The following is a 27,866-nucleotide window of genomic DNA, read 5'->3' as shown; positions in this document are numbered from 1 at the left end:
ATCAATCTTTCTACCTTTAATCACTTCAAGAGGAGATTTGAAACAAGCAGCACTCTACTAGGGAGTCTGTTGATGAGATATGCGGCCGTGTGAACACCTTGAGACCAAAAATTTTTTGGAACATTCATTTGAAACATAAGAGCTCTGGTTTTTTCAAGAAGGTCTCGATTTTTTCTCTCGACAATCCTATTTTGTTGAGGAGTACCAACACAGCTTGTTTGATGCACAATGTCTTGTGTGCTCAAGTATTGTGACATGTTATTGGACATATACTCAGAACCATTATCGGATCGTAAAATATGAATAGGTGATGAAAATTGAGTGATGACAAGTTTATGAAAATCCTTAAAAACATCCACAACTTCACTTTTTAGTTTCAAAAGATACAACCAAGTAATCCTCGTAAAATCATCTACAAAGGTTACAAAATACTTAAATCCATCATAGGACTCAAGAACTGGACCCCAAATGTTTGAATGCACGATTTCAAAAGGATTACTAGCCCTAGACAAGGAAGAAGTAAAAGGTAATTTAGAGGATTTTGATAAATGGCAGACATCACATTTGATTGGCTGCCTTGTACATATTTGGGAACAAAAAAGACAACACTTTCTCAGAAGGATGAGCCAAACGTTGATACCACAGATGATGGTCTTGTGCTAATTAAACTTGAACTAGCTTGAAAAACCTTTGAGACAAAGGAGTTTTTTGATAGATAATAAAGTCCATTCAAGAAGAAACCTTCACCAATCTTCTTCTTGGTGATGAGATCCTGAAATATAACATTATAAGGGGAGAAAATGACAAGGAATTTTAAGGTATGTATAATTCTTCCAACAGACAGAAGTTGAAAGGGAAAAGAAGGGGCATAAAGAGCAATTGACTCAATGAAACTAGAAAGAAATTTTATTTTTTCTTTTCCCAAAACAGAAACTCCTTTGCCATTTGTTATTGAAACTTTAGAAGGAATGGACAATTTTTCAAAATCATGCAAATTTTCGCGCTTATTTGTCATGTGATCCGTAGCTCCTGAGTCTATAATCCAATAGTCATCCACAACACAAACATTGAGAGCAGTTGAGAAGGATTTTAGAATACCTGAAGCTTCTTCTTGTGGGACACAATCAGTTTCAGCAAGAAAACCAGCAAACTTTCCAAGGAGAGCAGTGTGCCGTTCACTCCCAGTTATGGCTGGTTCTTCCTTTTTACCATGTATCTGCCTCTTGTTGAGATAGGCAATAAATTCATTAATCAAAGCAGCGGGATTGGAGGTGAAATTCATCATACTCCCAGTAGAAGAAGCATCTGCAAGATTTGCTTTATGTGATGAAGTACTCCAGCCTTTTTGAAGAATTTTGCCTTCCTTTGAAAACTTAGGTTTCTGCTCAAGATGGAGAACCCAACATCTATCCTTGATATCCCCAAAACATTCACAGTAATTGCACTTTAAATCATTTCTCTTGCCTTTGTATGTCCTCTCTTCAACTTGCCTGCGATTTGAAACATAGGCTCTAGTTTCAAATAGGCTTGTCCTATTCTCCATATTCATCACCTTCTTTTGAACCTCTTCTCTTTGGATCGTAGCACATACAGAGTTGAAAGATTGAAGCTCAACATTCATGAGAATATGACTTCTCAAATCTTCATAATCTGAGCTTAAGCTTGCAAGGAGTTGAAAAATCTTGTCCTCCTCAGCTCTCTTTACCAGAACACTAGCCTCTGTGGTATGAGGTCTATAAACATCTAGCTCATTCCACATGCTTGTAAGGCTACTGAGGTGCTGCACAAAGGACTTATCCTCTTGTTGTAGATCAACAATATCTCGCTTGAGTTGAAAAACTCGAGCTGCATTATTCTGATTTCCATACATCTCTTTAACATGTTTCCAAAGATGCATAGAAGACTCAGAAAAACTAAAAATCTCTTCTATTCTACTCTCCATAGAGTTGAGTAACCAAGACATGACAAGTTGATCCTTGCACAGCCAAGAATCATATGTAGGGGAGTCATCTTTAGGCCTCTGTATAACTCCATTGACATAGCCAAGCTTGGACCTTCCTCCAAGAGCAAGTGTAACTGCTCTAGCCCAAGAGAGATAGTTGAATTCATTCAACAAAACAGCACTAAGACGTTGGTTTGGATTAAACTCAACATCGGAAGATACAAGAGACTCCTCACCTTTAGAACCATATTTCCCAGCCATAACAAGCTGACAAACTCAGGAACTACACAAGAACAATTACAGAGTCATGCAGGCCTTGAATTCTTGCTCTGATACCATGAAGAAAACAAGACAGAAACTTTGTGGAAGGTTTTCTGATATTACTTCATTGTAAAACTGATTACAAGCTTTTTCCTATATATACACAAAGAAGAGAAAAAAAACAGAAAGACTTTTCCTTAATTTAAGGGACAACCCAACCATAACTTATCTAAACAACTCTAACAACTGAGGTAAGCTATTAACAGTAAAAATTAATGCTAATGACAGTGAACAGAAACAGCCATACTGCAACCATACTTCCAATACCTACTTTCATAAACATTTTACTTTCCCTGACTTTTTCCATAAAACCTTAACAAAAAGCCTTAAGGTAATTAGATGCAAGAATGTCCCTCCACTTATATTGTCTAGACTCTAGAGCCACGTTTCTCCACATGTCTTTATCAGTTAAGTCCAAACTATATCTTCTTATGTAAATTCTTAGCCTTTCCTGTCTTCTCTTTGCTTCTTCAAATAGATAATACCACTCTAGTGACCCTGGAAGACTCCAATATTACCAAGAAGTGATTCTGCTTTACCATATCGTCCTGACAAATCTTAAGAATAGCCTAACAATCTATTCTGTGAAGCATCATGTAGGTGATAAGATGCTCATCAGACCACGATATTTAGATGGTTAGTATACTATTCTACAAGTAAAATACCAACCTAAAGAACCTGAAGAGGCTAATGCCAGGTTGCCGACAATGATTCCCTTAAAGATTAGCAGCAAGTTCCTGGTAGCTGTCGAGACTAGAGAGCCCTATATAGCCTTATACATCATATATCGTCAGAACAACATATAATACTTCCATGTAACCCTGTAACATAAGGCTCAAGATTCATCCTAACCTAGCAACTATTCATCCATCCAAATCAAACCGTGGCAGAACCTAACCAAAAAGACTGCTTCCTGCGGCCTGTTTTACTTGCAGCAACTGGCAACATCGAAAACCAAAATGCAGATGAACAGATGTGCATATTAAGAAAGATTTCAAAGTTTAACATCTATATAGGCATCTATATTTTGTTATATTTTGTTTACTTGCAGCACCTGGCAACTGTTAGAGTAACACAAACAAACATCCATCATATACATTCAAGAAACACAAACCAATAAGTCGATGAAAGATTACTAACTTGATGATGTAGAAGCCATTGCAATGCCGAAAGCACAAGTCTTCTGTTCTCTCCAATGCCTTAGCAGTCTATAATGGGGTAGACAATATTGCTTGATTAATTGTGAGAACAGGGACCTTGCTTTATATATGAGTTGATGATTCCTAAACCTTCCCATAAAGATTTCCTTGTGAATCATGGATTCAACTCCTCTGCAAAGCATACTTTACTTCATGTCTTAGTAAACTAATTATAGTCCACATAGAATTAGGTTTCCTCAACCTGCAAAGAGTATAATCACATTTTCCTTATTTGCAAGTTATCCGGATTGCATCACATTGTGTAATCCTTAATTCTTGTTCCTAAGATGATCTTATATTGTGATTAATGAAGTTCCATATTGTATGATAGTCCAATTAGGTTTTACATTCTCCCACTTGGACTTTCATACTAGCTTCATTAACCAACAAAACAAGATTTACAAGAACTCCTTAGTGATCACTTATTATTACACAATAACACATAACCTAATTTCAAGACTTTCACAAAAATAATTGCTGTAAATGAACCATAGAAAACTACCAAAGAAAACTGACAATGATAGCACTCTATGATCACAAGAACAGAACTATAATCATGCAAGTCCCCAACAGAACATGAAAATTAACATATGAGGCATTTGCATTGTGATTTATACTTTATACCTCACACATGGTCCTCCTTTAGCTTCTAAAAAGTTTCAAAGCTATAATGCTTCAAATTGAAGCCTGCAAAATCTCAAAGAGAATCCTGATCCTCTGCTCACTGTCCAAAACCAAAATGACAGTTTAGCATGGATCATAAGCAGCTGCTCTTGATCTTCTTATCCTGCATAAAATCAAATTTCCAAACACAGGCACATAGATACATATATTTCATAATTTACTGTAGTAATACAAACACCAAATTCAAGCTGCAATAATAAAACTTAACTGATAGTTCATCATCCATATAAATCAGAAAATACAAAGATGTTCTTTAATGAAAATTACATCCAAGCTGAGCTTCTAAAATAAATTATGAGCTCCCACTGATTCAAACAACATCTAAAGGCTCAACTAAACCCATATTCTTAACATGTTCTTTAAAAACTGCAACAGATAATGGTTTAGTGAATGGATCAGCCAACATATCCTCAGAAGACACATACTCTACACAAATTTCATCAAGCTTTACTTTCTCTCTTACCAACAGATATTTTGGATCCACAAATTTAGATTTTGAAGATCTCTTATTGTTCTTCGAAAAGAACACTGCAGCACTGTTATCACAATATATTGGCAAGGGTCTGTGTATGGTATCTATAACTTTCATGCCTCTAATAAAATTTCTAAGCCACACTCCATGAATAGTTGCCTCATATAAAGCAACAAATTCAGCATACATGGTAGATGTAGTGATATTAGTCTGTTTCACACTCTTCTAAGAAATAGCGCCACCAGCCAACATAAAAATAAAACCAGAAGTTGATTTTCTTTGTTGCTGAACCTTCTGCTTTCCCACAAAATCTGCATCAGAGAAACCAAACACAGCAAGTTCTTGACCATCTATCTTCTTATACACTAGCATATAATCCTTGGTTTTCTGCAAATATCTCAAGACCTTTTTTCCAGCAACCCAATGTGCATGTCCAGGATTAGTTTGAAATCTTCCAAGTATTCCAACTGAGTAGGCTATGTCAGGTCTAGTGCAGACCTGCGCATACATGAGGCTGCCTACCAATGAGGCATAAGGCTTATCCTTCATTGCTTCTTGCTCTAAGCTGTTTCTAGGGCATTGATCTTTATGCAACATATCTCCTTTTGTCATAGGAGCATCACCAGGAGCACATTTTTCCATCTTAAACCTCTTCAACACCTTTTCTATATAATTCCTTTGAGATAATCCCAGAAGACCTCGAGTTCTATCCCTGACAATCTCTATACCTAGAACATAAGATGAATCTCCTAAATCTTTCATATCGAAGTTTCTAGACAGAAAAGACTTAGTTTCATTAAGCAAATTTAAGTCACTGCTGGCAAGAAGAATATCATCCACATACAAAATCAGAAAAATAAATTTGCTCCCACTAGTTTTCAAGTATACACATTCATCAAGAGGATTTTCTTCAAAACCAAACTTTACCATCACAGAATCAAATTTTAAATACCACTGTCTCGAAGCTTGTTTTAATCCGTAGATAGATTTCTTAAGTTTGCAGACTAACCTTTCATTCCCAGAAGCAATAAACCCCTCAGGTTGTGTCATATAAATATCCTCATGCAAATCTCCATTCAAAAAGGCAGTTTTAACGTCCATTTGGTGTAGTTCCATGTTATAGTGTGCAACCAAAGCCATAATAATTCGAAAAGAATCCTTTGTTGAAACAGGGGAAAAAGTCTCATTGTAATCTACCCCTTCTCTCTGTGTAAAACCCTTTGCCACTAGTCTAGCTTTATGTCGTTCTACACTCCCATCTGAATTTTTCTTTGTTCTGAACACCCACTTGCAGCCTATAGGTTTGACATTAGGAGGCAACTCTGATAATTCCCAAACTGCATTGTCACTCATAGATTGCAATTCAGACTCCATAGCTTTCTTCCATTGTTTAGATTGAATACTATCTACAGCTTGTTTGTAGGTGACAGGATCGCTCTCTTCCCCTAAATCAAAATCTATTTCTTGTAAGTAAACTATGTAATCATTAGGGATTGCTGACCTCCTTACTCTCTGTGATTGTCTTAATGGTTGAATAGGCTGTGGTTGTGGTTGAGGTGGAGGTTCCTGCACTACAAGTTGATCTAGCATCTGCGGATCATGATTGTGATGATTTTCAATGGGAATGATCGGCTCAGGAACATGGTTTTCCAGATTTTCTTCATCAGGAAGTGTACTAATAGAAGAGTGAACAACTGACATAGGTGAGAAGGAGGTTTCTGAATTTTGATGTTGCTGAGATAAACTTTTAGCTACTGCTTCTTCTTGTTCTATGAGAAAATCGCTTAAATCCTCCTTTTCTTGCAACTGAGTTTCTTCAATAAATTTAGCATTCCTTGTTTCAATGATTCTCAGATGATATTTGGGACAGTAGAACCTAAAACCCTTAGATTTTTCTGGAAAACCTATGAAGAAACCACTGACAGTCTTGGAATCTAGCTTTTTCTCCTGCGGATTATATGGTCTAGCTTCAGCCTTGCTTCCCCAAACGTGTAGGTGTGCCAAACTAGGTTTTCTACCAATCCAAAGTTCAAAGGGAGTTTTATCTACTGCTTTACTAGGCACCCTATTGCATATATAATTTGCCGTCTTCAGTGCCTCACCCCACAAAAATTTAGGAAGTCTAGTAGTGCACATCATGCTTCTAACCATATTCAACAATGTCCTATTCTTCCTCTCAGCTACCCCATTCTGCTCAGGTGTCCCCGGTGTTGTGTATTGAGCTACAATTCCACATTCCTCTAAGAACAATGCAAAAGGTCCTTTATGTTGCCCAGTTTCATCATATTTCCCATAGTATTCACCTCCCCTGTCAGATCTCACTACCTTAATTGTTCTTTCCAACTGATTTTCAACTTCCATTTTAAAAATCTTAAATTTTTCAAGTGCTTGTGATTTTTCTGAAATAAGGTACAAATAACAAAACCTAGAATAGTCATCAATGAATGTGATAAAATAGTGGTTCCTACATATGGTTTGGGTTGAGAATGGACCACAAATATCAGTATGAATTAGCTCTAAAGGTTGCAGACTCCTAGTTGACCCTTTCTTTCAAAAGTTTGTCAGCTTTCCTTTAATGCAATCAACACAGACATCATAATCAGAAAAATCCAAAACAGGCAGAATGTTTTCTTTGATTAATTTCTGCATTCTTTCTTTAGAAATATGTCCTAATCTTTTATGCCAAAGAGTAGAAGATTTTTCATTGATTAAATTTCTTTTGACACCAGCAGATTCAACAAGAAAAGACTCATTTGGATATGAACATTCCAATTGCCACAAGCCATTAAATCGAAAAGCATTGCCAACAGCAGAATTATCATAAAATAATTTCCACTCAATTTTATTAACGAAAAAACTGAAATCATTGTCAACAAGTTGAGAACAAGAAATTAAATTCCTTCTCATGGAAGGTACATAGAAAACATTATCCAATTCTAACAAAAAACCAGATCCTAACAAAAGCCTAACAACTCCTATGGCCTCTACTGCAACCTTCATTCCATTCCCTACGAACAAGTTTTGTTCTTCTTTATTTGGTGACAGGACCCGCCCCGAATTTCACCCTGAAATCCGAAGTGGCCCTGCGGGGCCCACCTTAGTGATAACTCTACCGAGAACTGGTCGAGTCACCCCTAAAGTGGACTACCAAAAACAGTAACCCACAACAGATCAGAGCCAAACAAAGAAGTGCGGAAGCTATTCGTCAGCTATGCCTCGAACCATGTACGCCCGACCTCAACTAATAGCGCCTGCAAACTGGGCATTAGAAACCGAAAGGCCCAAGGGAAAGTAGACGAAAAACGTTAGCGTGAGTGGACAAAAATAAACAATTTAAAAGAAAAAAGACTTCATACTTTCCCACATTTATTTCATTAAAAACCGATGCATGCAACAATTAGAAAAAAAAACACATTTAGCTTTAAATCCAAGAATTCCAAAACGATAAATCGACTAGCCTCGCTAGTCACCACATTCGAAAACTATATCGTAAAACCGAAATCTCTTTTCTCAAGAGGATAAGACCAGCCCCGCTGGCTACAGTGAAAATCGGACTAGCCCCGCTAGTCAAGCAACGATAAAATATGGGGAAGAAGTTTCACCATACGAAAGAAGGGAGCCTCCCAGGCTCGGGTCGGAGTGTCCCACACTCTGGAGCATCCCATGCTCTGCTCTTACTCACCCACAAACACATAGTAAGCAGGGAGGAGTACTAATAGGCTAGCTAGCAATAAATATGACGACCCAGGTATGGCGGGTAAAAACTATTCAAAACCAATAAATCCATAAGGCTTCCCCATGTCCCACGAATGAAGAGAAACGCGGGTACGATTCCCAACCGTACCCAGAAATTCTCGTAAAACGTCGTATAAATCAACAGCGTGTCCCACACGCTAAGAAAATAATTAGATCATCAACAAGGCATTCCTAATGCCAAAACCGAAAGTCGATAGATAAATAAGAAATAACTGCATCGAAATCCCATTTCGAAAAACTTTCTAGAAATCTCAAAACAACGAATAGAAATATAATTAATTCCGGAAATCACCTCGGAAAAATAATTCGTCGAAATTCAACATCAATTATAAATTCGAATCCGAGCAAAACAAATTAATAACCGAAATTGACAACCGGTATAAATCATAATTACTTCATGAAAATCATTATTGAAAGCAAATCCACGAGATAAATCGAAATCAAATTCCAAAATCAATTCACATGCTCGGAAAATAATATGTTAATTAAATAAAGCATACTTTAATAAATAAATGCATGCATCACTTATTTGAAAACAAAAGTCCACTCACAGTACTATTGGGCGACCACGCAAACGAGTTCCTTCGTTAAGTGGTAGCTCAATATATCGTCTTGTACACAAGTACACTTCCATAAAGGACAATTCGAATAAATAATTACGAACCTAAACGAAACCCGAAAATCCCTATCTCCATTACTTCTCAAATTCCACCCAAAACTCTTCCACAATACAAATTCCTCAATTTACATATTCCACAATGAAAACGAGGAAAATCCGACGGCCGGATTTCCAACAATTCCATCACAAAACTTCAAACTTCGGAAATTCACAAATAATTCCAAACTCTTCCAAAATTCACCACACTTCACATATAAGCTCTATGATAATTATAGAATTTAACTAGCCAGAAATTGAAATTAAAAAGCTACCCTAGCCGCCGCTACCGCCGCCACTGCCACCAGCTCCGATGGCCACCAAACTTGGACAGTAGCTTCTACTCAACAAACCCAACCATTCATTCAACTACAACAAGTTCCAATTTTACCTTGAAGGGCGCCAATTTAGCCGGTGAAAAATTCCCAGAAAACTCCAAGAACCCTAGAAATTGCAAATCGTTAATTCGACCTCTACACTGCAAATTGAAATGAAAGACCTTAGGGGAAATGATCTATGTCAAAAACGAACCTTCGATGCCAATTTCGTGGCCGGAAACGGCCGGAATCGCCGGAAATCGATGAAAGTTCCGATCGGCTACAGTGAAGTTCACGGCTCCAAATCGAGCTCCTCCGGCCGAATCACTGCAAAACACCACCACTGACGTGACAAGTAGGAAGAGGCGAGCTTGCCGGTGCCCGGATTCCGTCGTGGGTCGGCCGGAGAAGGAAGAAATCGGAGGAGGAAGAATCGGACCGAAGAGGAAGGAGTCGGGGGAGAGGAGAGAGAAAAGCCGGGTAAGTTTCCAAAAATGGAAAAATACCACAGTAACTCGGCTATTTATTGATAAATTACCATGAACAGTAACCGTAAACAGTAACTTTAATCTTTTGCCTATAACTTTCACATACGAGCTCCGATTTTTACGTACCACATATGCACGCGCTCGGTTTAACGTCCTCTACAACTTTCATGAAGAACATTTTCTCAAATTTTGACTCGAACAAAAAGTCGACTTTTAGGGCCACTAAAAGTACTAAACCGAAAGTAAAAGTGAAAGTAAAGGTCGTTTACTGTCCAAATGACTAGTAAACGGGTGAATTTGGGTTCGGGACGTAACATTTGGTGTTCTCCTTTTTATGAATCCCTGCAAGGTATTAGCTATGTGAATAGGGGAACCACTATCTAGGCACCAAGAATTAGAAGGAACATGTACTAAGTTAGACTTAAAGCAAACAAAAACAGAAAATACACCCTTTTTTGTCAACCAATTTCTGTATTTGTGACAGTTCCTCTTTAGATGCCCAACTTTGTCGCAGAAAAAACATTTGAAAACATTTGAGTTGGAAGTTTTGTTATCCTTAGAAAAGTGAGATCCTCCAGCAGAAGATGAACCCTTAGAAATTTTTTTGAATGTAGGCTTCTTAACTCCATAGTTCTTTGACTGCCCTTTTGTCACCAAGTTCACTGTGGCAACAACTTTGCCTTTCTCCTTCTTAATCCTATCCTCTTCTTGCACACAAATGGATATGAGTTCATTAATCGTCCACTTATCTCTCTGAGTGTTGTAGGTTGTGACTAGTTGACTAAACTGAGGAGGCAGAGAAGAAAGAGCTAAATAAACTAGCCATGGATCTGCTCCAGGAACTTCTAGAGTTTTCAGCTTACTTGCAATATCAATCATCTTCAAACAGTGCTCCCTAACACTTCCATTACCATCATACTTCATGGTCGAAAGGGTATTCATGAGATTTGTTATTTCAGCTTTATCACTTTCCTTAAATTTTTCTTCTATGGCTGCTAAAAAATCTGCGGCTCTCTCACAAACAGGAATCCCTCCCCTTACCGTATCAGTCATTGCCCTCTGCATAATCTTGATGCACATCCTATTGTTGCTCGCCCATTTTTCAGCTTTATCTTTTTCAAGTCTGGTGCTAGTATCAGTAATTTTTGGTGGTTCGGGAACTCTAAGTGGCAAGTCAATGTCCATAAGTCCTAGAGCTATTTCTACATCTTCTTTCCACTTCTTAAAGTTGCTACCAGTAAGTGTTTTAATTTTTGTCATCTGACTCATAACTGAAAAAGAAAGAAATAACCTTAATAAGCACTCAGTAAAATTCATACATTCTGTAGAAAATATGCATGAAACATTCTTTATCAAGCATTTGAGTTCATTCTTTAAATTTTAACCCCATTCTGCAGTTTTCTTATTGCACAACACATATGAGCAAGAAGATACAACAAGCCTTTAGTTTCTTTACCACACCACCAGAATTCTTAAAACACTAGTTTCTATGAATGTTTCTTTGCTGTGGCTAAAAGAAAACACCCCCACTTTATGTGTTTTAATGTCTCTGTAATGTGCCAATTCTATGCCTTACTAATGAAATTTTAAACCTTCTGTGGAAGAACATTCAGTAGCTCAGAATAGAATTGCAATCTCAATCTTAAATCCTTGAGTTAAGAATTCCAACAACATAACCACTATGGTGAGAGACATTACTGAAATTCCTAAAACGAGATTGAGGTTCTTTAATGTTTGTTCATACAGACAAAAAGCTTTTATTTTTATCAAGGTTTTGCAGCGGAAAAAGAAAAAAAAATTTGAAGAAATTTTGTGTGTGTGAACAAACATGATGAGAACTTTAGGATATCTTTAGGTGGATTGACCAATCTGTATATGAGTGCTTGCTTTAGTCTTTCTTACAAAAACACAGCTCCTAAAAAAAAAAAACTTGTTCTTTAGGATTGTAACTAATTTGCAATCCTGACAGCTAATGATAACGTAATACCATATAAGCAATCAAACAATTCAATTATGTAATCTAATCAAGCAAGAACAATACGATATAACATGCTTTTCACTATCCATATATCACAAAAGCAATCAATATCCCAGAATTGAAAAATTTCATAGCAGAGATGAAGAGTTCAAGAGTCGTGTACCTTAAGCAAATTGTTCCTGCATATCAGTGCAATTCAACATACATACATCCAAAGGATTTCATCAAGCATCATGTGTATTGAAAATTTGGAGTAATTCGAAAATTGTCTCCAGAAATTAAGAAACCCAGAAAAGTTCCCTTTTTTTGTGTTTTGACGTGAAGAAGAGAAGGGAGAGAGGAGATAAAAAATTCTGTCCGTTCAACACATAACAACCAGATGGGCTTCTAGTTAAAAAATCACGGACCATAACCCCTTCTCCCTTCTCCCTTTTTTTTTTTTTTTTTTTTTTAGGTTTTTCAACACCAATAAATAAATCCTAAATTTAGGTTCGGTTTCAAAAAGCATATGATAGGCTCTGATACCAATTGTTAGAGTAACACAAACAAACATCCATCATATACATTCAAGAAACACAAACCAATAAGTCGATGAAAGATTACTAACCTGATGATGTAGAAGCCATTGCAATGCCGAAAGCACAAGTCTTCTGTTCTCTCCAATGCCTTAGCAGTCTATAATGGGGTAGACAATATTGCTTGATTAATTGTGAGAACAGGGACCTTGCTTTATATATGAGTTGATGATTCCTAAACCTTCCCATAAAGATTTCCTTGTGAATCATGGATTCAACTCCTCTGCAAAGCATACTTTACTTCATGTCTTAGTAAACTAATTATAGTCCACATAGAATTAGGTTTCCTCAACCTGCAAAGAGTATAATCACATTTTCCTTATTTGCAAGTTATCCGGATTGCATCACATTGTGTAATCCTTAATTCTTGTTCCTAAGATGATCTTATATTGTGATTAATGAAGTTCCATATTGTATGATAGTCCAATTAGGTTTTACAGCAACATCTAACCACAAAATTAACCAAAATTTTGTGGTTAGAAAATCAAGTTCTAATGTTCTTTATCGGCACTGTTACTTTTTATTTTGTTTATATAATCTACCATGTTTTAGTTTGAACTTTGCTTTGCTGACATTTTTTTTTTTCAATAGACAAAATTATTTAAAAAGTCTCTCTAAATTTTGCATTAGGCCTCACTTTGTCACGGGACGGTCCTAGTCACATTATGGACTAAAATTCTGATAATACTGTGCATCAAAGTTTTGAGATTAAGATAAGACCAAAACACAACAATTAATCATGGATTACAACATATTGGCAGCAAGACTCTTCCAACTCCTTCACACTTCTTAACGTCCTCCATATATAGAAGCCAAAATTTCACACTTCACCTGCTCCTGATCATTAGATATTTAAACAAGCACATCTCATATTTTAGCTAGGAGTGTGCATATAGATCGAACAACAACAAATCTGCATACCGTCCAGCCAGGAGGTCCTTTCTGAAAATCTCTTTGAATATGGGTTGGTGGAGTAGAATTTATGAGGCTTAACCACTTCGCAGATTGATCAGCATTAGGATTTGCAGCAACTGTTCTAACTGAGGAAGCTCACAGTAAAACTTCATAAGGGATTTTTTTCTGATTGGTTTTCTCACTTTTGCGATATACCAGGTAAAGAAAATGACCAAGTTACATAGTGCAACCCACCTACAAAACTCTAGTGGGACCCTGGTTTCTTCCAAAAGTTTTAAAAATTCTTTGCAGGTTCCCGGATTACTTGAGTAAGTGGGTAGGATGATGGCACATGTACTGCACAACAACTGACGGTTAGAAATAGTGCTGACGTGCCCGAGCAACCCATCCTCGGAGCATGGCAGAATTTTCGGTTTTATACTGCAATAACAAACATGGCCACTTTTTGAACAACCTAAAAAGAAAATGGTAATAGCATACAGTAACATAAAGCATTCCTTTGCTATGCAAAAAAAGTATTCAGTCCAAACTCCAAAAGGCGAGATAATCCACTTACTTATTTGATGGCCGGAGTAAGCAGAAAGTGCAGTGTTTCCAGAAAACCTCCTCCTTTCTTAATGACATTGTAACTATATAGATTATGGGAGGTAAATGTGCTCTCTCCCTAAAAGCACCTAGATATCATGGACATTCTCATGCATCTATAATTGCCAAAGCATATATAACGATGACTCTCTCTCTCTCTCTCTCGATCTCTCTCTCTCTCTCTTGTTGTTTACCGGTGACGACCCTCAACTTCTTTTTCTTTGCAACACTCGATTTATAAACAACATGTATCCAACTTTTAACATGCCCTATGATTGTCGAACGCACATAATGTGGCAATGAGGCTTGTATTCCGTAGTTAATTACTCCTTGGATACCTCGCCATTTAGACAGGTAATTGGACATTGACTAACTAGTCAAGCCGTTGTATATCGTATGAAGGTTAGCTAACCTCTAGGCTCTAGCTACCCGTGTTGGACATGGTTGATAACTTGATATACAAGTGCTTCATCGGGTATAACTGTATAAGTACACTAAACATTAACTCTAACCAGTGACCGAGTCACATAACATTGGGACCATACGTGTACTAAGCCCCATCTGATTTTTTTTATTTTTAAATTATGTACATGAAGACAGTATAAATGCAATTCAGTTCCGTAAAATTGCAAATGTTTTAGCTGACCATAGTGGTTGGCTAGTCTTGTGACAAAATTGCAACAAAATGCTTTATTTTTTATATTTTGGACATTAAAATATTCCTTTTTCTTTTATTTTTTTTTTCAACAAATGCTCTCTTGATATTGCGACCAAACCTAAAAGCTTAAACCATAAAGGTGAACTATTACTGAAAATCTCAGCTAAAATTACTTGTTAATTAAGCCATAAACGCTTCAACTTGAGATACATCATGCCACTATCATTATCTCAATAACTTGACAAAATCGTCATTGGAATATTTAATGAAAATGAGCTTTTATTTTACTCGAGTAAATTCCGACACAAACATTAAAAGAAAAAAGAACGGTTCTTTTTCTTTTACTTTTACTTTCTTTTTATTTTATTTTTATAATTTTCTACTATTTGTAATTTTTGTATTATCTATTATAATATTTTTTTTTTTAAATCGAGGCCCTTCTGGAGTAAGAGATGAGAAAACTATATAATTAAATACAAAAACTGTCTCCTACTCTATTTCCTCCGCCGTTTCAAACCCAAACCCAAAGCCACATTCACAATCTCCCTTATCTTCCACAACAATGGCCGAAAACACTGAAATTGTAAGCAGAGATGAAGGCCCTAAAAAACCCATCAACTTATTCGCCCTCTTTCCCAAGTGTAAGCTTCAATTTCCATTCTGGAAGCAGCAAGAACAAAAACCAGGGGTGGTGCCTGTTGAAGATGAAGCTACGAACACTGGCACTCAGAAACCGGTCACTGTGAGCTTCCCAAAAGCCCAACCCGTCGTTCCTACTGTGGCTGCTGAGGTTGAAGAACCCATGACCAAGACTTCCAATCCCATTATAGTCTGGCAGGTATGGATTTTTTTTTGTGTCTTTTTTCTATGTATACATGGTTTTGTATTGGTTTAGTTTTCAATGTTGAAGCCTTGTATGTTATTATTCTGGGTTTCGAATTGGGTGGATTTTAAATTTGGGTTTACTGTCATGATGTGTGTGGTTGATTTCCTTAGCATCCTCTTGTTTGAACATTCAAGTATAGCTGTGGAAAGTTCATTCCAAGAAGGAAAAGAAAAGAATAATGGATAACAGATTAAGAAGATTACTTGTTATATATTGGCGCAGGTGTTTTTGGATTGTTATGTTATGGTTACGCAGGCTTAAATCTGTACCTAATGCTGTTGGTTTGAACTTTGGATTAAAACAAACTGCAATTGTATAGAAAGTGATCCAATTATAGGCTTTTTCGGCACACATTGATTGATTGATAAACCCTTTTTCATCGTTTGAATTGCTTAATTGAGAAATGGAAGTCAAATAAAAGGATTTCTAATTTGTTTGTGCCGAAAAGCGAACAAGTCATATTGTTCCTTGGTTGTTCTGAAGGAATGTTAATGTAGTCATCTGTAATAGTCCTTGACTTTGTGATGGTTTGGTGAGATGTTGAGGCTATAACTTGCTTGCAATAGAGGTCTGTTTGTATACGGTTAGGTGGTTACGAATAGTAAAATGTATGCAATTTTGGAGGAGGGTTACTATCACAAGGGTTTGAAAGCCATTGTACCTTAAAACGTGCTGATAAGCTCCAAAAGGATTTTTAAAAAATAGTCTGGATCATTGGATGATTCTTCATGTCACGGTCGTGCAAGATGGTAACTATTTCAGGCGTTTTAGCATGGTTGCAATTGAATGTCTTGGGATTCATTAGGACGGGTAGTGGAAATGTTCATTCATATTTAAGGTTGGCTGCATGAAGGATGTGATGAATTACTCCACGAGACCAGAAATGACCTGCGCAGAATACTGAATGTGTGGAATGGCCAGTTGAAGGGGGTGATTGAATCAATGCTGAAGTTATGGTACAATATTCTGCCTAATGTACATTAATAGTTGGTACCAAGACTTTAATTGATTTGTGTTGGAACACCCTTCCATCTGACTTTTTCAGCACATTATTGAATGTAATCACAAGTCATGGTTGGTTAGTTGGCTTTTAAGGTTGAGAGTGGAACCTTTAGTTCGTAATTGCCTTTCAATAATGTTTGATTTCATTATAAATTAAAGATGGAGAACAAAAAAAGAGAGAAGAAAGAAGTGAGATATGTCTTGGGTGAAGGGGAAATGTAAAATGGTTGTAGAATAGAATTTTCTAACTAGAATTAGTTTTAGTTTTACATATTATTTTTTCTTTTCCTCATCAATTTATTTATTTCTCTCATAATCTTACTCTAAAGGGAGGAAATGTGCAATTTTTAGAAGTTACTCAGATCAACTTTCGTCTCTGTTGGCTCACTTGCTTTCATATTGTATACCTTTACCGTTATCAGATATGTTATGGGTGGTGAATTATCATTAGAAAAGGGAAAGAATATGGTGAAAAATCATTAGAAAAGGGGAAGAATATTTTTATTTTCAGTCCCTTTTCGTTTGGCATATATACTCTTAATCAAGTTGCATGTTACACATTATGATAAACAAGCTATGTTTTTATATGGCCTTGATAATTTTATTCTTTAAGGTGAGAGCCTGGAATGTAATGCCATGCAATTTCTGTCTTTTTCTAGTGTTATAAAGTTACTAGAGTTGGCCAACAATTTTGGTGGCATGCAGTTTAAATTTTTTAATATTATTTTCAATACATCTAGCACAGAGGTCGTCCATTGTTTTCCATATATATATATATATATATATATATATATATATATATTATTTTAGTTTTTTGAATGTCATAACAAATTGTCCAGTGGACCTTTTAAAGAGAAGGTATGAGTAGGCTGTGGAAACGTAGTGCCACACATTTGAAGTTTGGTTTTGTGACATTTTGCAACTTCGCAAGGATAAGAAATCTCTAGTTTACTTGCCTGCGTTTGCTTTTCTTAGTTGATGTTATAGTTGTCGGAGTGAATGATTCGTGCTTGCGTGGTGGGTACTTTGGCAAGATGATTCAGTTCTTTTACATTTTGTGTGATCTGTGAAATTTTTCGGACAGAGTGGGAAGAGAATTGGGTTGCGTCCTTCTGAATGTCATTCCGATTGAAGTGTTACTTGTTTAATGAGTTATTATCTACATGCTTTCAGGTTTATGCTCTTGGAGGGTTTCTGGTTTTGAAGTGGATATGGGCAAGATGGCAGGAAAGAAAGGATAAAAAGGAGGAGTCTTCTGATGATGAACAATCTTCTGCTGATGAATAGGCTTTTCTTATGCAACAGTGAACCTTTTATGTTAAAATGGCATATTCACAATGCAAGTTACTTTCTAGATTCATGATATAGCGGAATTAGTACATCTAAACTCATGGTTTGTAAAGAAAGTGTTTAATTCCTGTCTAATTTTCGGCCACTTATTTTTTTGGCTTTTTACTTTTTCAAGTTCTTTTATTACTAGTTATAGATTGCACTGCGGTCGGCTCAACATCAGAATTTGCATGTCACTTGAAACTATGATGAAAATACTGCCTTAAAACCAATTAAAATATGAACAGTTTACCCAATAACATCCCTCCTACAAAGAAAAAGGCAACTCCGTATGAATATGCTATCTGAATCACATAATTTATGCATAAAAATGTCGAAGGAACCAAAGAGTCTATTCCAACTGTTTACATATGATTCTTGTAATTTCCTCATATCTGAGAAGAGTTCTTTCAGTTTGCTTTTCCAGCATCAGAATCAGTCATACTATCATGGTTTCTTTGTACTGGAAGATATCTGAGTTCATATTTTAGTAGGTCATCCTTTTAAAGTTATTTAGCAATACTAGTCCTTACTTAGAACTCAAAGTGAGCATGCCAGGGTGTAGAAACCATAATCTTACAGAATACCAGAATATGACAATACAAATCAACTGAAAGACTAAACAACTTACTGTCTACATGAATGCTGTATGATACAGTTGTACAGCTTTCTCATAAGGTTCTTCATTTTTCCAGTCAAAAGGAAGGAAAACTGAAGTTGTTAAACTCAGCAGCATCCGATTTAGAAGAACCACGCCATGAATCAAGAGCAGTACCACCTTGGCTATCGAGCTGATAAAGCTGTTGAAACACTATTACCAACAACATCATCAACTTCTGACTCAGTATCACTGTCAAGCTCGCAAAGCCTCTTGATCGATAGCAGCTTTTGCTTCACCTCTGGCCTCACCACCATCGTCAGATTGCTTAACTGTTACAGCAAACTCTGAAACTCGATGCAGGTTAGTTTGCATTTGTATCCATCGGTTTAAAGTTGGGAACCTTACATCAAACAAGTAATACTACATATCATAAAGTAAGTCAGATGAGAGAAATCATTTCCAGGCAAGAAGGTAACCTCTCAGATTGATCAAGTGCAGACTCATAAAACAACCGGTCATCCAAGGAGCTCGATATAGAGGAACTATCGCCATTGTACAAAATGCTGCCCCCAAAAACACATGTCAGGACTGCCCTCACTGGGGATGGTTTGACCTAATGTTGTACTATATCTAACTGCAAAGGGTATAGAGGGATTCCAGGCAAAGATGAAGAACACGAGTAACAATTAGGCTTGGCTTCATTGGAAGATAGGTTTTCTGTGCCAAACATTTGGAAGTTTTGAAACTTGTTTGCTTGTCATTGACTGCATTTTTTAAAATATACTCCATCTGATATCAAAGTATAGGACATCTTGGTTTTACAAAATGTTCAAATTTCGAAGAACATGAGTGTTGGACATATTATATATATTTATACGTATGGATGAAGGTTGCTCTACTGCTGTAGTTTGTGAGGCACCAAGTCTTGTTCACTTATATGTTTCTGAAACCTCCATCTTCAATTATCATTGTGAGTCAGCGTGGAAATGTGGAGGAGGGAGAGGTGGGTGCGTGGAGGTGCGACTGTGTGAGCCAAAGATAGTGAGGTGAAAATATGGTGAGACAAAAAAGAGAAATAGAATTAAGTTTGTGTATAGAAATTGAGAGAGGAGGTCTAAACACTAATGTTGGAAGTATGAATAGAACTTCCCAAAAAGAAAAAACGAAGAAAAAAAAGAAGAAGAAAAGACTAACTCATAGACTATCATCGACTAATTCTTAACCTAAACTGTAAAGCCTCCTGGTTAGTCTCAAATTCAAGCAGTTTCTGACATCACCTGTCAATAATAATACTAATGCTTTAGTCCAAACAAAACGAAATTAGTCTAAATGGCAAATCGCAAAATGAAACAAGTAATGTGGAAATTCAAAAACTGCAATCCATGGTACTTCGAGTACCATTTGAAGATTTTACTCTAAACTGCTGTAAATATAGAGAAGCAATACTATATTGCATAAACATTATTTTTTGCATAAACAATTACAGCAGGTTTTAGTTCCCAATTCCATGGACATAACAAGCATTACATAAAGATTATAATTTGCCCACAAGCATACATGCCTTGATTGTAACTGATCTAATCAAATCATGCCCACCCCAAGCTCTTTGAAGTTCTTTAATCACATCTTCAGACAACAAATCCACACCCTGGTCTTTGGCCGTAGGGACTGCAGAGTAAGACCTCAACATCCTCTCAACCCCCTGAAATGACAATTCCCTTGGTATTTCAAGTGTGATAGGTTCACCTTCACGACCCAATCCAACGCTCTCAAATGGAAAAGGAAGTGTCCTATAACCCTCAAATGCGTACTTTGCCCTCGGGTCCCAAAATGGAAGACAATTTTCGTGTAATCGCTTCATTGCAAGATCAAAGTCAGGGCCTACGACCATGTAGTCCATGCTGTTGTAGCACCAAACAGCAATTATGCCTCCTGGTTTACGCAGAAGGCGTTTGACAAGCGAGTAGAAGTGTGGCAGATCAAACCAGTGAACGGCAGTAGCCACTGTAACCAAATCAACTGAATTTTCATGACCGCCCCCTATTAAGTCAACCATTTCATCGTCTGAGATTGATGTTGGAGTGTGAATGTATCGAACTCGAGGGTGCTGGATGGCATGGTTCAATTGTGCTTCACTTATATCACTTCCAACTACTTGGTCGTAATGCTCTAAAAGCTGTATTTAGTGACATGAAGTTTAGCGGTATGCATACATTTAGGAAAGAACATAAAAAAGCCAAAAAGGTCCCCAGATATAAATTGTATACTACAGATTCAACAACAATGGTATGTTTTATTGTACAAATTGCCCACAATAAACTTACACCGACGGTAGCTTGGCCACTGCCAGTGCCAACATCCCAAGCTAAAGAGTGTTGTGGGGTGAGAGCAGCCAGCTTTGAATACCATTCCTTGGGATACGTTGGCCGAGCTTCCACGTATATCTCTGCCTGCTTGTCAAATAGACCTGCCATTTTCCTATTTCCGGCCACTACATTAGTATCAGATAATTAAAAACCTTGATATGCGCATGAAAATTTATATAAAAGCTGAAACATATATATAGTTGTGTGCAGCAAATGAAACAAAAAGAGAACGTACACATGCATCATAGAAAAAGTACAAAATGAAGAATAACCGGAGACAAAAAAGAAGAGTTAAAATCAGAGAAATACCTGTTGGAGAAGGTAGAAGATTGAAAGAGCTTGCCAGAGGTGGGAGGTGAGAGGCTTAATTATATAACTTGGTCTGTGGCTCCTGTGCAGAGAGTGCCAGATTAATTAATTATCCTTCGGAAATATAGTGTTGTAGTTAGATTGGCCAACCATTTATGACTTCAGGAGATTGGCCAACCATTTATGACTTCAGGAGACAAAAGCCAATAAGAGTTCTAATAAGTGCAATGGTCAATGTACTCCAAGATTTTTCATGCGCAACCAAAGATAATGAGGCTGTCTGTTGGAGCCAAAGCAGTAAGGAAGATTAAAGCAAAGGAAAATTCAAAGTTGACGCATAATTCTTCATTGACCCAACTGGATGAAAAGTACAACATATAAGGATGGTATCCCATCATAGACAAAAAGGGATCTGATCGTGTGGTACAGGACTACCAGTCACGTCAGTCCAAGCATAACAGCTCTTACTACCTATTGGGCCTAATGGGTTGCTAATGGCGGGCTAACAAAAGGGATTTGTTGGGCTGGTCCTAACAAGTCCGGCCCCCTTAAGTGGCAGGCCGACCACGGCTGCTAAAGTGAGGAAATCGGGCCGTTATGGACTGCGCCTCTTCCCAGGTGGCGTCCTCTCGAGGCATTCATGTCCATTGAATGAGCCACTGGGTCATAGAACGACCCTTCTTCTGAACAACTGCCATATCCAATACCTTAGCTAGTGTCCAGACGACCTCTCCTTTGTCATCAAAGTGGGGAAGGGTCTGAGAAGTTGGAGTAGAATCACCGATGCGGCGCTTCAACAAGGAAACATGGAAAATCGGATGAATCTTGGAGGACGCAGGCAGAGCCAGCCGATAAGCAACTTTGCCGATCCGTTCTACGATCTTGAATGGCCCGTAAAATCGGGGTGACAACTTATGGGAAGGCCTTTTGATCAGAAATTTTTGGCGATATGGATGAAGCTTGAGGAAGACCAACTCATCAACAGCGAACTCCCGATCAGTACGACGTTTGTCGGATTGTTGTTTCATACGGTTCTGTGCCAAATGCATGTGATGCTTGAGGGTTTGTAAGAGCTCGTCACGAGATTGCAGGGCTGAATCCACAGCGTGGATGGTGGTCGAACCAGGCAGGTACCGCTGAATGGTAGGAGGTGGAGTGCCATAGAGGGCCTGGAAGGGAGGCATCTTGATGGTAGAGTGGTAGGAGGTGTTGTACCACCACTCCGCCCAATGAAAGAGGCCATGCCAAGAGGAAGGCTTGTCAGCAACAAAACAGCGGAGATAATGCTCAAGAGTGCGATTGACAACTTCCGTCTGACCGTCCGATTGGGGATGGTATGCCGAGCTTCGGCAAAGCCTGGTGCCTTATAATTTGAAGAAGGACTCCCAGAAGTGGCTGAGGAAGATGGGATCTCGGTCCGACACGATCGAACGAGGCATGCCGTGAAGTTTGAAGACTTCCTTGACAAAAACCTCAGTAATTTGAGAAGCTGTATATGGGTGAGTGATGGGAATGAAGTGGGCATATTTGGATAAGCGGTCGACAACCACCAGGATAGCATTCATGCCATGAGAAGTGGGGAGACCATCAACAAAGTCCATGGAAATGTCGCAGAAGATGCCGGTTGGGATTGGTAGAGGCTGGAGCAACCCAGGTGGATTGATGGCTTCATAATTTTGTCTTTGACACTGGTCGCAGGCGGCGATAAAAGCCTTGACATCCTTCCTCATTCCCTGCCATTTGAAGTTGCGGGCTAAGCGAACCAAGGTGCGAAGATAGCCAGAATGGCCGGCCTCGAGCGAGGAATGGAACTCATGAAGGATTTTGGCTCGCCATTCTGAGGTTTGAGGGACGAAGAATTTTCTCCTTGTACATGAGGTGATTGTTGAGCAGAGAGAAGCCTTTCTTTGTGGGTTGTTGCTGTTGTAGAGCTTGAATGATCAATTGTGCTTCTGGGTCTCTTGAGCATGCTTGTTAGATCTGTTGGAGGCTGTCGAAAATAGGGGCCGAGACCGCCTGAATGGCATAAAGTTCATGACTGCGGGAAAGGACATCGAGGACGGTGTTGAGATGGCCGGGCCTGTACTCAATCTTATAATCATACCCAAGCAATTTGGCCAGCCATTTATGTTCCGAAGGAGTAGAGATCCTCTGGTCTAGCAGATGCTTCAAAGTTTGATGATCTGTGAGAATTGTAAACTGGTGGCCAAGTAGGTAGGGCCGCCATTTTTCGACCGCATACAAGACAGCCGTCATCTCCTTATCATAAACCGACAAGGTTTGGTTCTTGGGGGAAAGAGGTTTGCTGAGGTAGGCAATCGGGTGCCGGTTTTGGGATAGAACCGCTCCAATGCCCAGTCCGCTAGCGTCCGTTTCCACTGTAAATGGAAGGGAAAAGTCGGGCATGGCCAAAACCGGGGCCGTGGTGACGACAATCTTCAACTGGTGGAAGGCATCTTCCGCTTGAGGTGTCCAAATGAAATTGTTAGCCTTGAGCAGGGCTGTTAAGGGTTGGGCTATTATCCCAAAATTCTTCACAAACCTCCTGTAGTAACCGGCCAAGCCCAGGAAGCCCCTGAGGCCTTTTACGGTTTGGGGTTTGGCCCACTCCTTTAAGCACTGAATTTTATCCGGATCCATAGTAACTCCCTCACTTGAGATAATGTGGCCCAAGTAGCTCACTGATTGTTGGGCTAGGGAGCACTTAGAAAGCTTAACTTTCAATTGGTGTTTGTGTAATAAGTAGTGGAACACCTCGGTAAGATGTGCCAAGTGTGATTGAAAATCCGGGTTATACACCAATATATCATCAAAAAACACTAATACATATTTTCGTAAAAGTGGTTTAAAGATATGATTCATCAAAGATTGAAAAGTGGAAGGTGCGTTAGAAAGCCCAAAGGGCATTACCACAAATTCATAATGGCCGTCGTGAGTACGAAATGCCGTCTTGTGGATGTCGTCCTCCCACATCCGAATTTGGTGGTAACCGGCTCTCAAATCCAATTGGGAGAAATAATGGGCACCATGGAGTTCATCCAATAGTTCATCCACTACCGGAATCGGAAATCGATCCTTGATGGTGACCTCATTGAGTGAGCGGTAGTCGACACAAAAACGCCACGTCCCTTCCTTCTTGCGGACCAAGAGTACCGGTGATGAGAATGGACTATCGCTTGGTCTAATGAGTCCTTTGGCAAGCATGTCTTTCACTTGGGCTTCTAACTCGGCCTTTTAGCTGTGAGGGTAGCGGTAGGGCCGAACATTGATTGGCCCAGCCGAAGGCAAGAGTGGGATCCGGTGGTCAATGGGCCGGATGGGCGGAAGGCCAGTGGGCTCCTCAAATAAGCCTTTGTAGACTAAGAGTAGTTGTTGTATGTCTGGGCCATAGGCCTCATTCTGTGGCACTTTAGGACTCATTGTTGGAAACCCAGAGTCCAGCTGCTCTTGTGAAAGAAGAGCCATGAGAGAGGAGGAGTCGCTAAGCGAGGGTTGTTTTCGGAGGCCTTGAAGAACATGGCAATGCCCGTTCGCCATGAACATTATGACCTTGTCCAAGAAATGCCAGCCTACGAACCCGAGGGTGTCCAACCACTGAGCATCGAGGAGTAGATCACAGCCAGGTACCGGAAGAAGGAGGAATGAACTCTTGAATTGGTAGCTTTGGATGGTGACTGTGATGTCGAGGGTCTGGCCGAAGGGGGAGACTGTTTGACTGGTGGGCGAGGTGAATTGGAGCGGTTCGGCGGTGGCAATTGGAATACCCAATTTGGAAGCAACGCTGGGGTGGAGGAAATTCCTGGCTGATCCACAGTCGACGAAAACATCGACAGTGTGCCCATTGATCTCTCCTTTGAATCGCATCATTTCGCACATGGTGGTGTTGGTGATGGCATGGAGGGGTACGATCTGCTTCAAATCAGAGGTGGGCTCATCCTCTGGACAGTCCTCCAAGGGTGGGTCCTCTGACAGGGATGGTGACTCCAGGATGGCCATGAACGGCTTTTTGCAAACATGTGACTTCGACCAAGTCTCGTCACAAGTGTAGCAGAGGCCTTGGGCTCTGCGTTCACGTTGCTCATTAGGGGACCATTTGCGGTAAGAGACATCAGATTTTGGCTTATTGTTGGGATTGAAGTGGGAGGTGTTTGAGGAGTTTGGCTGGTTGTGAGCTATTTTGGCTTAAGGTGGAGGCAGATGGGTGAGAAGAAAATTGACCAGACCTGGTAGAGTGGGCCCATGATGTAGTGCGCTGCTGCCTCGAGTATCGGATATCAGCCAATTTGGCTTCAAACCGACGTGCCAGATGCTATGCTGAGGTCAGCGAACGTGGCTCCAAAGCGATGACGTCATGACGAATCTCGGGTTTGAGACCGCCGAGGAAGACGGAGAGGAGTTGGGCATCAGACCATCCCGGAGCTCTGCAAGCGAGCTTAGTGAAAGCGACAATGAAGTCATCTACGGAGGTGGTTTGTTGGAGATGAGCCAGGGAGGTCTGGAAGTCCGCATCATTGCTGGCGCCAAAGTACTCCAGAAAAGAAGTAGCGAATCTTTCCCAAGTCGCAGCCGGGAAGCGTTGCTCAAAACAACTCATCCATATGCATGCGTCGGGCCCGAAATGGGAAGCCACCGTGGAGAGATGCTCGTGTGGTGGAATGCGCTGGGAGCGTAGGTACCGTTCGGCCGTGTTGAACCAACCAATAGGGTCATCGCCGGTGAACCAGGGTAAGGTAATTTTGGGTTGTCTGAAAATGGGGGTATGTGTGTTATGGTGAAATCTAGGAATGTTGGGGTAAGAGTTTGGTGGAATGGTGAAATCAGGTAGGGAGGTGTGAGTTTGTGTCTGTGGGGTTGAGGTCCCTGTGAAGTGAGGGCCTGACAGTGAGGTGATGGTGGAATATGTTGGTGGAACAGAAAGTTGTGGTTGGGTAGGCGTGTGTGGGGACGATGTTGGGAGGGGAAGAGTGGTGGAGGAGGTAAGAGGGGTAGGGGATCCCCAGTTAGTGTGGCTCGGTAGAGGGGAAGGGATGCTACCAAAAGCAATTTGAGGGAAAGTTGAAGGTGTACAAGGCATGGAAGGTAACACTGTAGAGTGGGCTAAAGGTGTGGTTGGGCAGAGAGAATTGGATGGAGTAGGTTGTTGTTGGCGGTTGGTGACTAAGGCTTGCACCAGAGTACTTTGGAGGGCTGCCATCTGTGCCGACATGTGATTCTGAAAAGCTGCTTGGTTGCTGTTGACGGAGTCTAAAGAGTGATGAAACTCTTCGCGCAACAGTTCCAGTGTTAAATGGAGGTCGGTTTGGTCATCAGGTTGGAAGGAAGATGAGGCCAAGTGTATGGTTGGGGGTGAAGGGGGTGGTGGTGGGACATGGGCGGAGGAAGTGGGTGGGGAGGAGGGGGTTGAAGTCTACACGGTCCTGGACGGAGCCATGCTCTGATACCAGATGTTGGAGCCAAAGCAATAAGGAAGATTAAAGCAAAGGAAAATTCAAAGTTGATGCATAATTTTTCATTGACCCCCAACTGGATGAAAAGTACAACATATAAGGATGGTATCCCATCATAGACAAAAAGGGATCTGATCGTGTGGTACAGGACCACCAGTCACGTCAGTCCAAGCATAACAGCTCTTACTACCTATTGGGCCTAATGGGTTGCTAATGGCGGGCTAACAAAAGGGATTTGTTGGGCTGGTCCTAACACTGTCACGAGGGGGAATTCTGATGACTTTGTGTCCGAAGACTCGGAGGTATTGCCGTATTGGTGACTGAAGGAGTGAAAGTAGACTCATCTTCAATTGTTTAAATTTTGTTTAGGTTGTAAAAACTACCAAATGCTCTTAGGGTCATTTTACTTTAGGGTATTTTTAAATATACCCAGCAAAATTCTTACTACATCTAACAACATAATTTTCATCTCTTATTTCCCACAGTACCCTTTCTTAAATAAAAAATAGAAAACCAAAACTAACAAGGGAATTTTTATATACAAATTCCAATTTGTTTAATACACACCCAAGATTTTGGTACAATTTTAAATGGATTAAATTCTGTTTAGTCCCTGTACTATGACCATTTTTTCGTTTCAGTCCCTGACATTCTCAATTAATCTGAAAAGTCCCTAACGTCAAAATTTCCGTCTGATTGGTCCCTCCCGCGTCAAATTAGGAGTTGGCCTTAGGTGAAATGTCCAATATACTCCTCTGTTATTTCTTTTTCCTTTTTAATTTCTTTTTCTCCTTTTTTTTCTTTTTCCTTTTTAATTTCTTTTTTTCCTTTTTTCGTTTTTTCTTTTTCCTTTTTAATTTCTTTTTTGCTTTTTTATTTATTATTTTTGCTTTTTTTTTTCTTTTTTTTTTCTTTTTTCTTTTTTCTTTTTAATGACCATCGTATAGCATCGGTAGCGCCACGTCGGCAAACCAATCCAGATCGACCCGAAACCCCAATTCTTGTTCTCCATGCCGGCGGCCCTTTTTTTTTTTTTTTCCTTTTTAATTTCTTTTTTCCTTTTCCTTTTTTTGTTTTTCTTTTTTCCTTTTTAATTTCTTTTTTCCTTTTTTTTTTTTTTTTTTCTTTTTTCTTTTTTCTTTTTAATGACTATCGTATCCTGCTGCATCGGTAGCGCCACGTCGGCGAACCAATCCAGATCGACCCGAAATCCCAATTATTATTCTCCACGCCGGCGGCCATTTTCCTTTTCCATCAGTATTCTTCTTCTTCACTTCTGGTTTTGGTCAACTTGGCCATCAAAAACCATCATTTCAACCAGACCCAAAATCCAAATCACCATTTTGAGCAAGACCCAAAAACCTCAAGGTCTGAAAAAATG

General features: G+C 39.3%; 2 protein-coding genes across 3 annotated transcripts; one reads left to right on the top strand and one right to left on the bottom strand.

The window, feature by feature from the left end:
- Window positions 1-15,030: 15,030 nt before the first annotated feature.
- LOC133717646 (uncharacterized) lies at window positions 15,031-17,872 on the top strand. Its single transcript, XM_062144354.1, has 2 exons — window positions 15,031-15,383; window positions 17,607-17,872. Exons 1-2 carry the CDS (start codon window positions 15,108-15,110, stop codon window positions 17,718-17,720), a joined length of 390 nt encoding a protein of 129 aa, XP_062000338.1. The 5' UTR covers window positions 15,031-15,107; the 3' UTR covers window positions 17,721-17,872.
- Window positions 17,873-19,793: 1,921 nt separating this feature from the next.
- LOC133717645 (uncharacterized) lies at window positions 19,794-21,197 on the bottom strand. Of its 2 annotated transcripts, none has more exons than XM_062144352.1 (3): window positions 21,039-21,197; window positions 20,688-20,841; window positions 19,794-20,539 (listed from the first exon to the last, which is right to left on the bottom strand). In XM_062144352.1, the coding sequence occupies exons 2-3, from the start codon at window positions 20,835-20,837 to the stop codon at window positions 19,898-19,900; spliced, it is 792 nt and encodes a 263-aa protein (XP_062000336.1). In that variant the 5' UTR covers window positions 20,838-20,841; window positions 21,039-21,197; the 3' UTR covers window positions 19,794-19,897. The 2 variants fall into 2 exon arrangements, with proteins under 2 accessions (XP_062000336.1, XP_062000337.1); XM_062144353.1 differs by having other exon boundaries at window positions 20,688-20,854; window positions 21,039-21,188.
- Window positions 21,198-27,866: the final 6,669 nt, after the last annotated feature.

Source organism: Rosa rugosa, chromosome 6 (genome assembly GCF_958449725.1).
Source record: "Rosa rugosa chromosome 6, drRosRugo1.1, whole genome shotgun sequence".
Lineage (NCBI taxonomy): Eukaryota > Viridiplantae > Streptophyta > Magnoliopsida > Rosales > Rosaceae > Rosa > Rosa rugosa.
The sequence above is the reverse complement of the archived record's forward strand: the minus strand, read 5'-3'. Positions and strand labels throughout refer to the sequence as shown.

Bases quoted from the DNA above. Each gene is read 5' to 3' on its own strand.
- LOC133717646 (XM_062144354.1), top strand. From the start codon at position 15,108: ATGGCCGAAAACACTGAAATTGTAAGCAGAGATGAAGGCCCTAAAAAA. The intron at 15,384-17,606 runs GTATGGATTTTT...ACATGCTTTCAG, and splicing joins ATCCCATTATAGTCTGGCAG to GTTTATGCTCTTGGAGGGTT.
- LOC133717645 (XM_062144352.1), bottom strand. From the start codon at position 20,837: ATGGCAGGTCTATTTGACAAGCAGGCAGAGATATACGTGGAAGCTCGG. The intron at 20,540-20,687 runs GTAAGTTTATTG...CACTAAATACAG, and splicing joins GTGGCCAAGCTACCGTCGGT to CTTTTAGAGCATTACGACCA.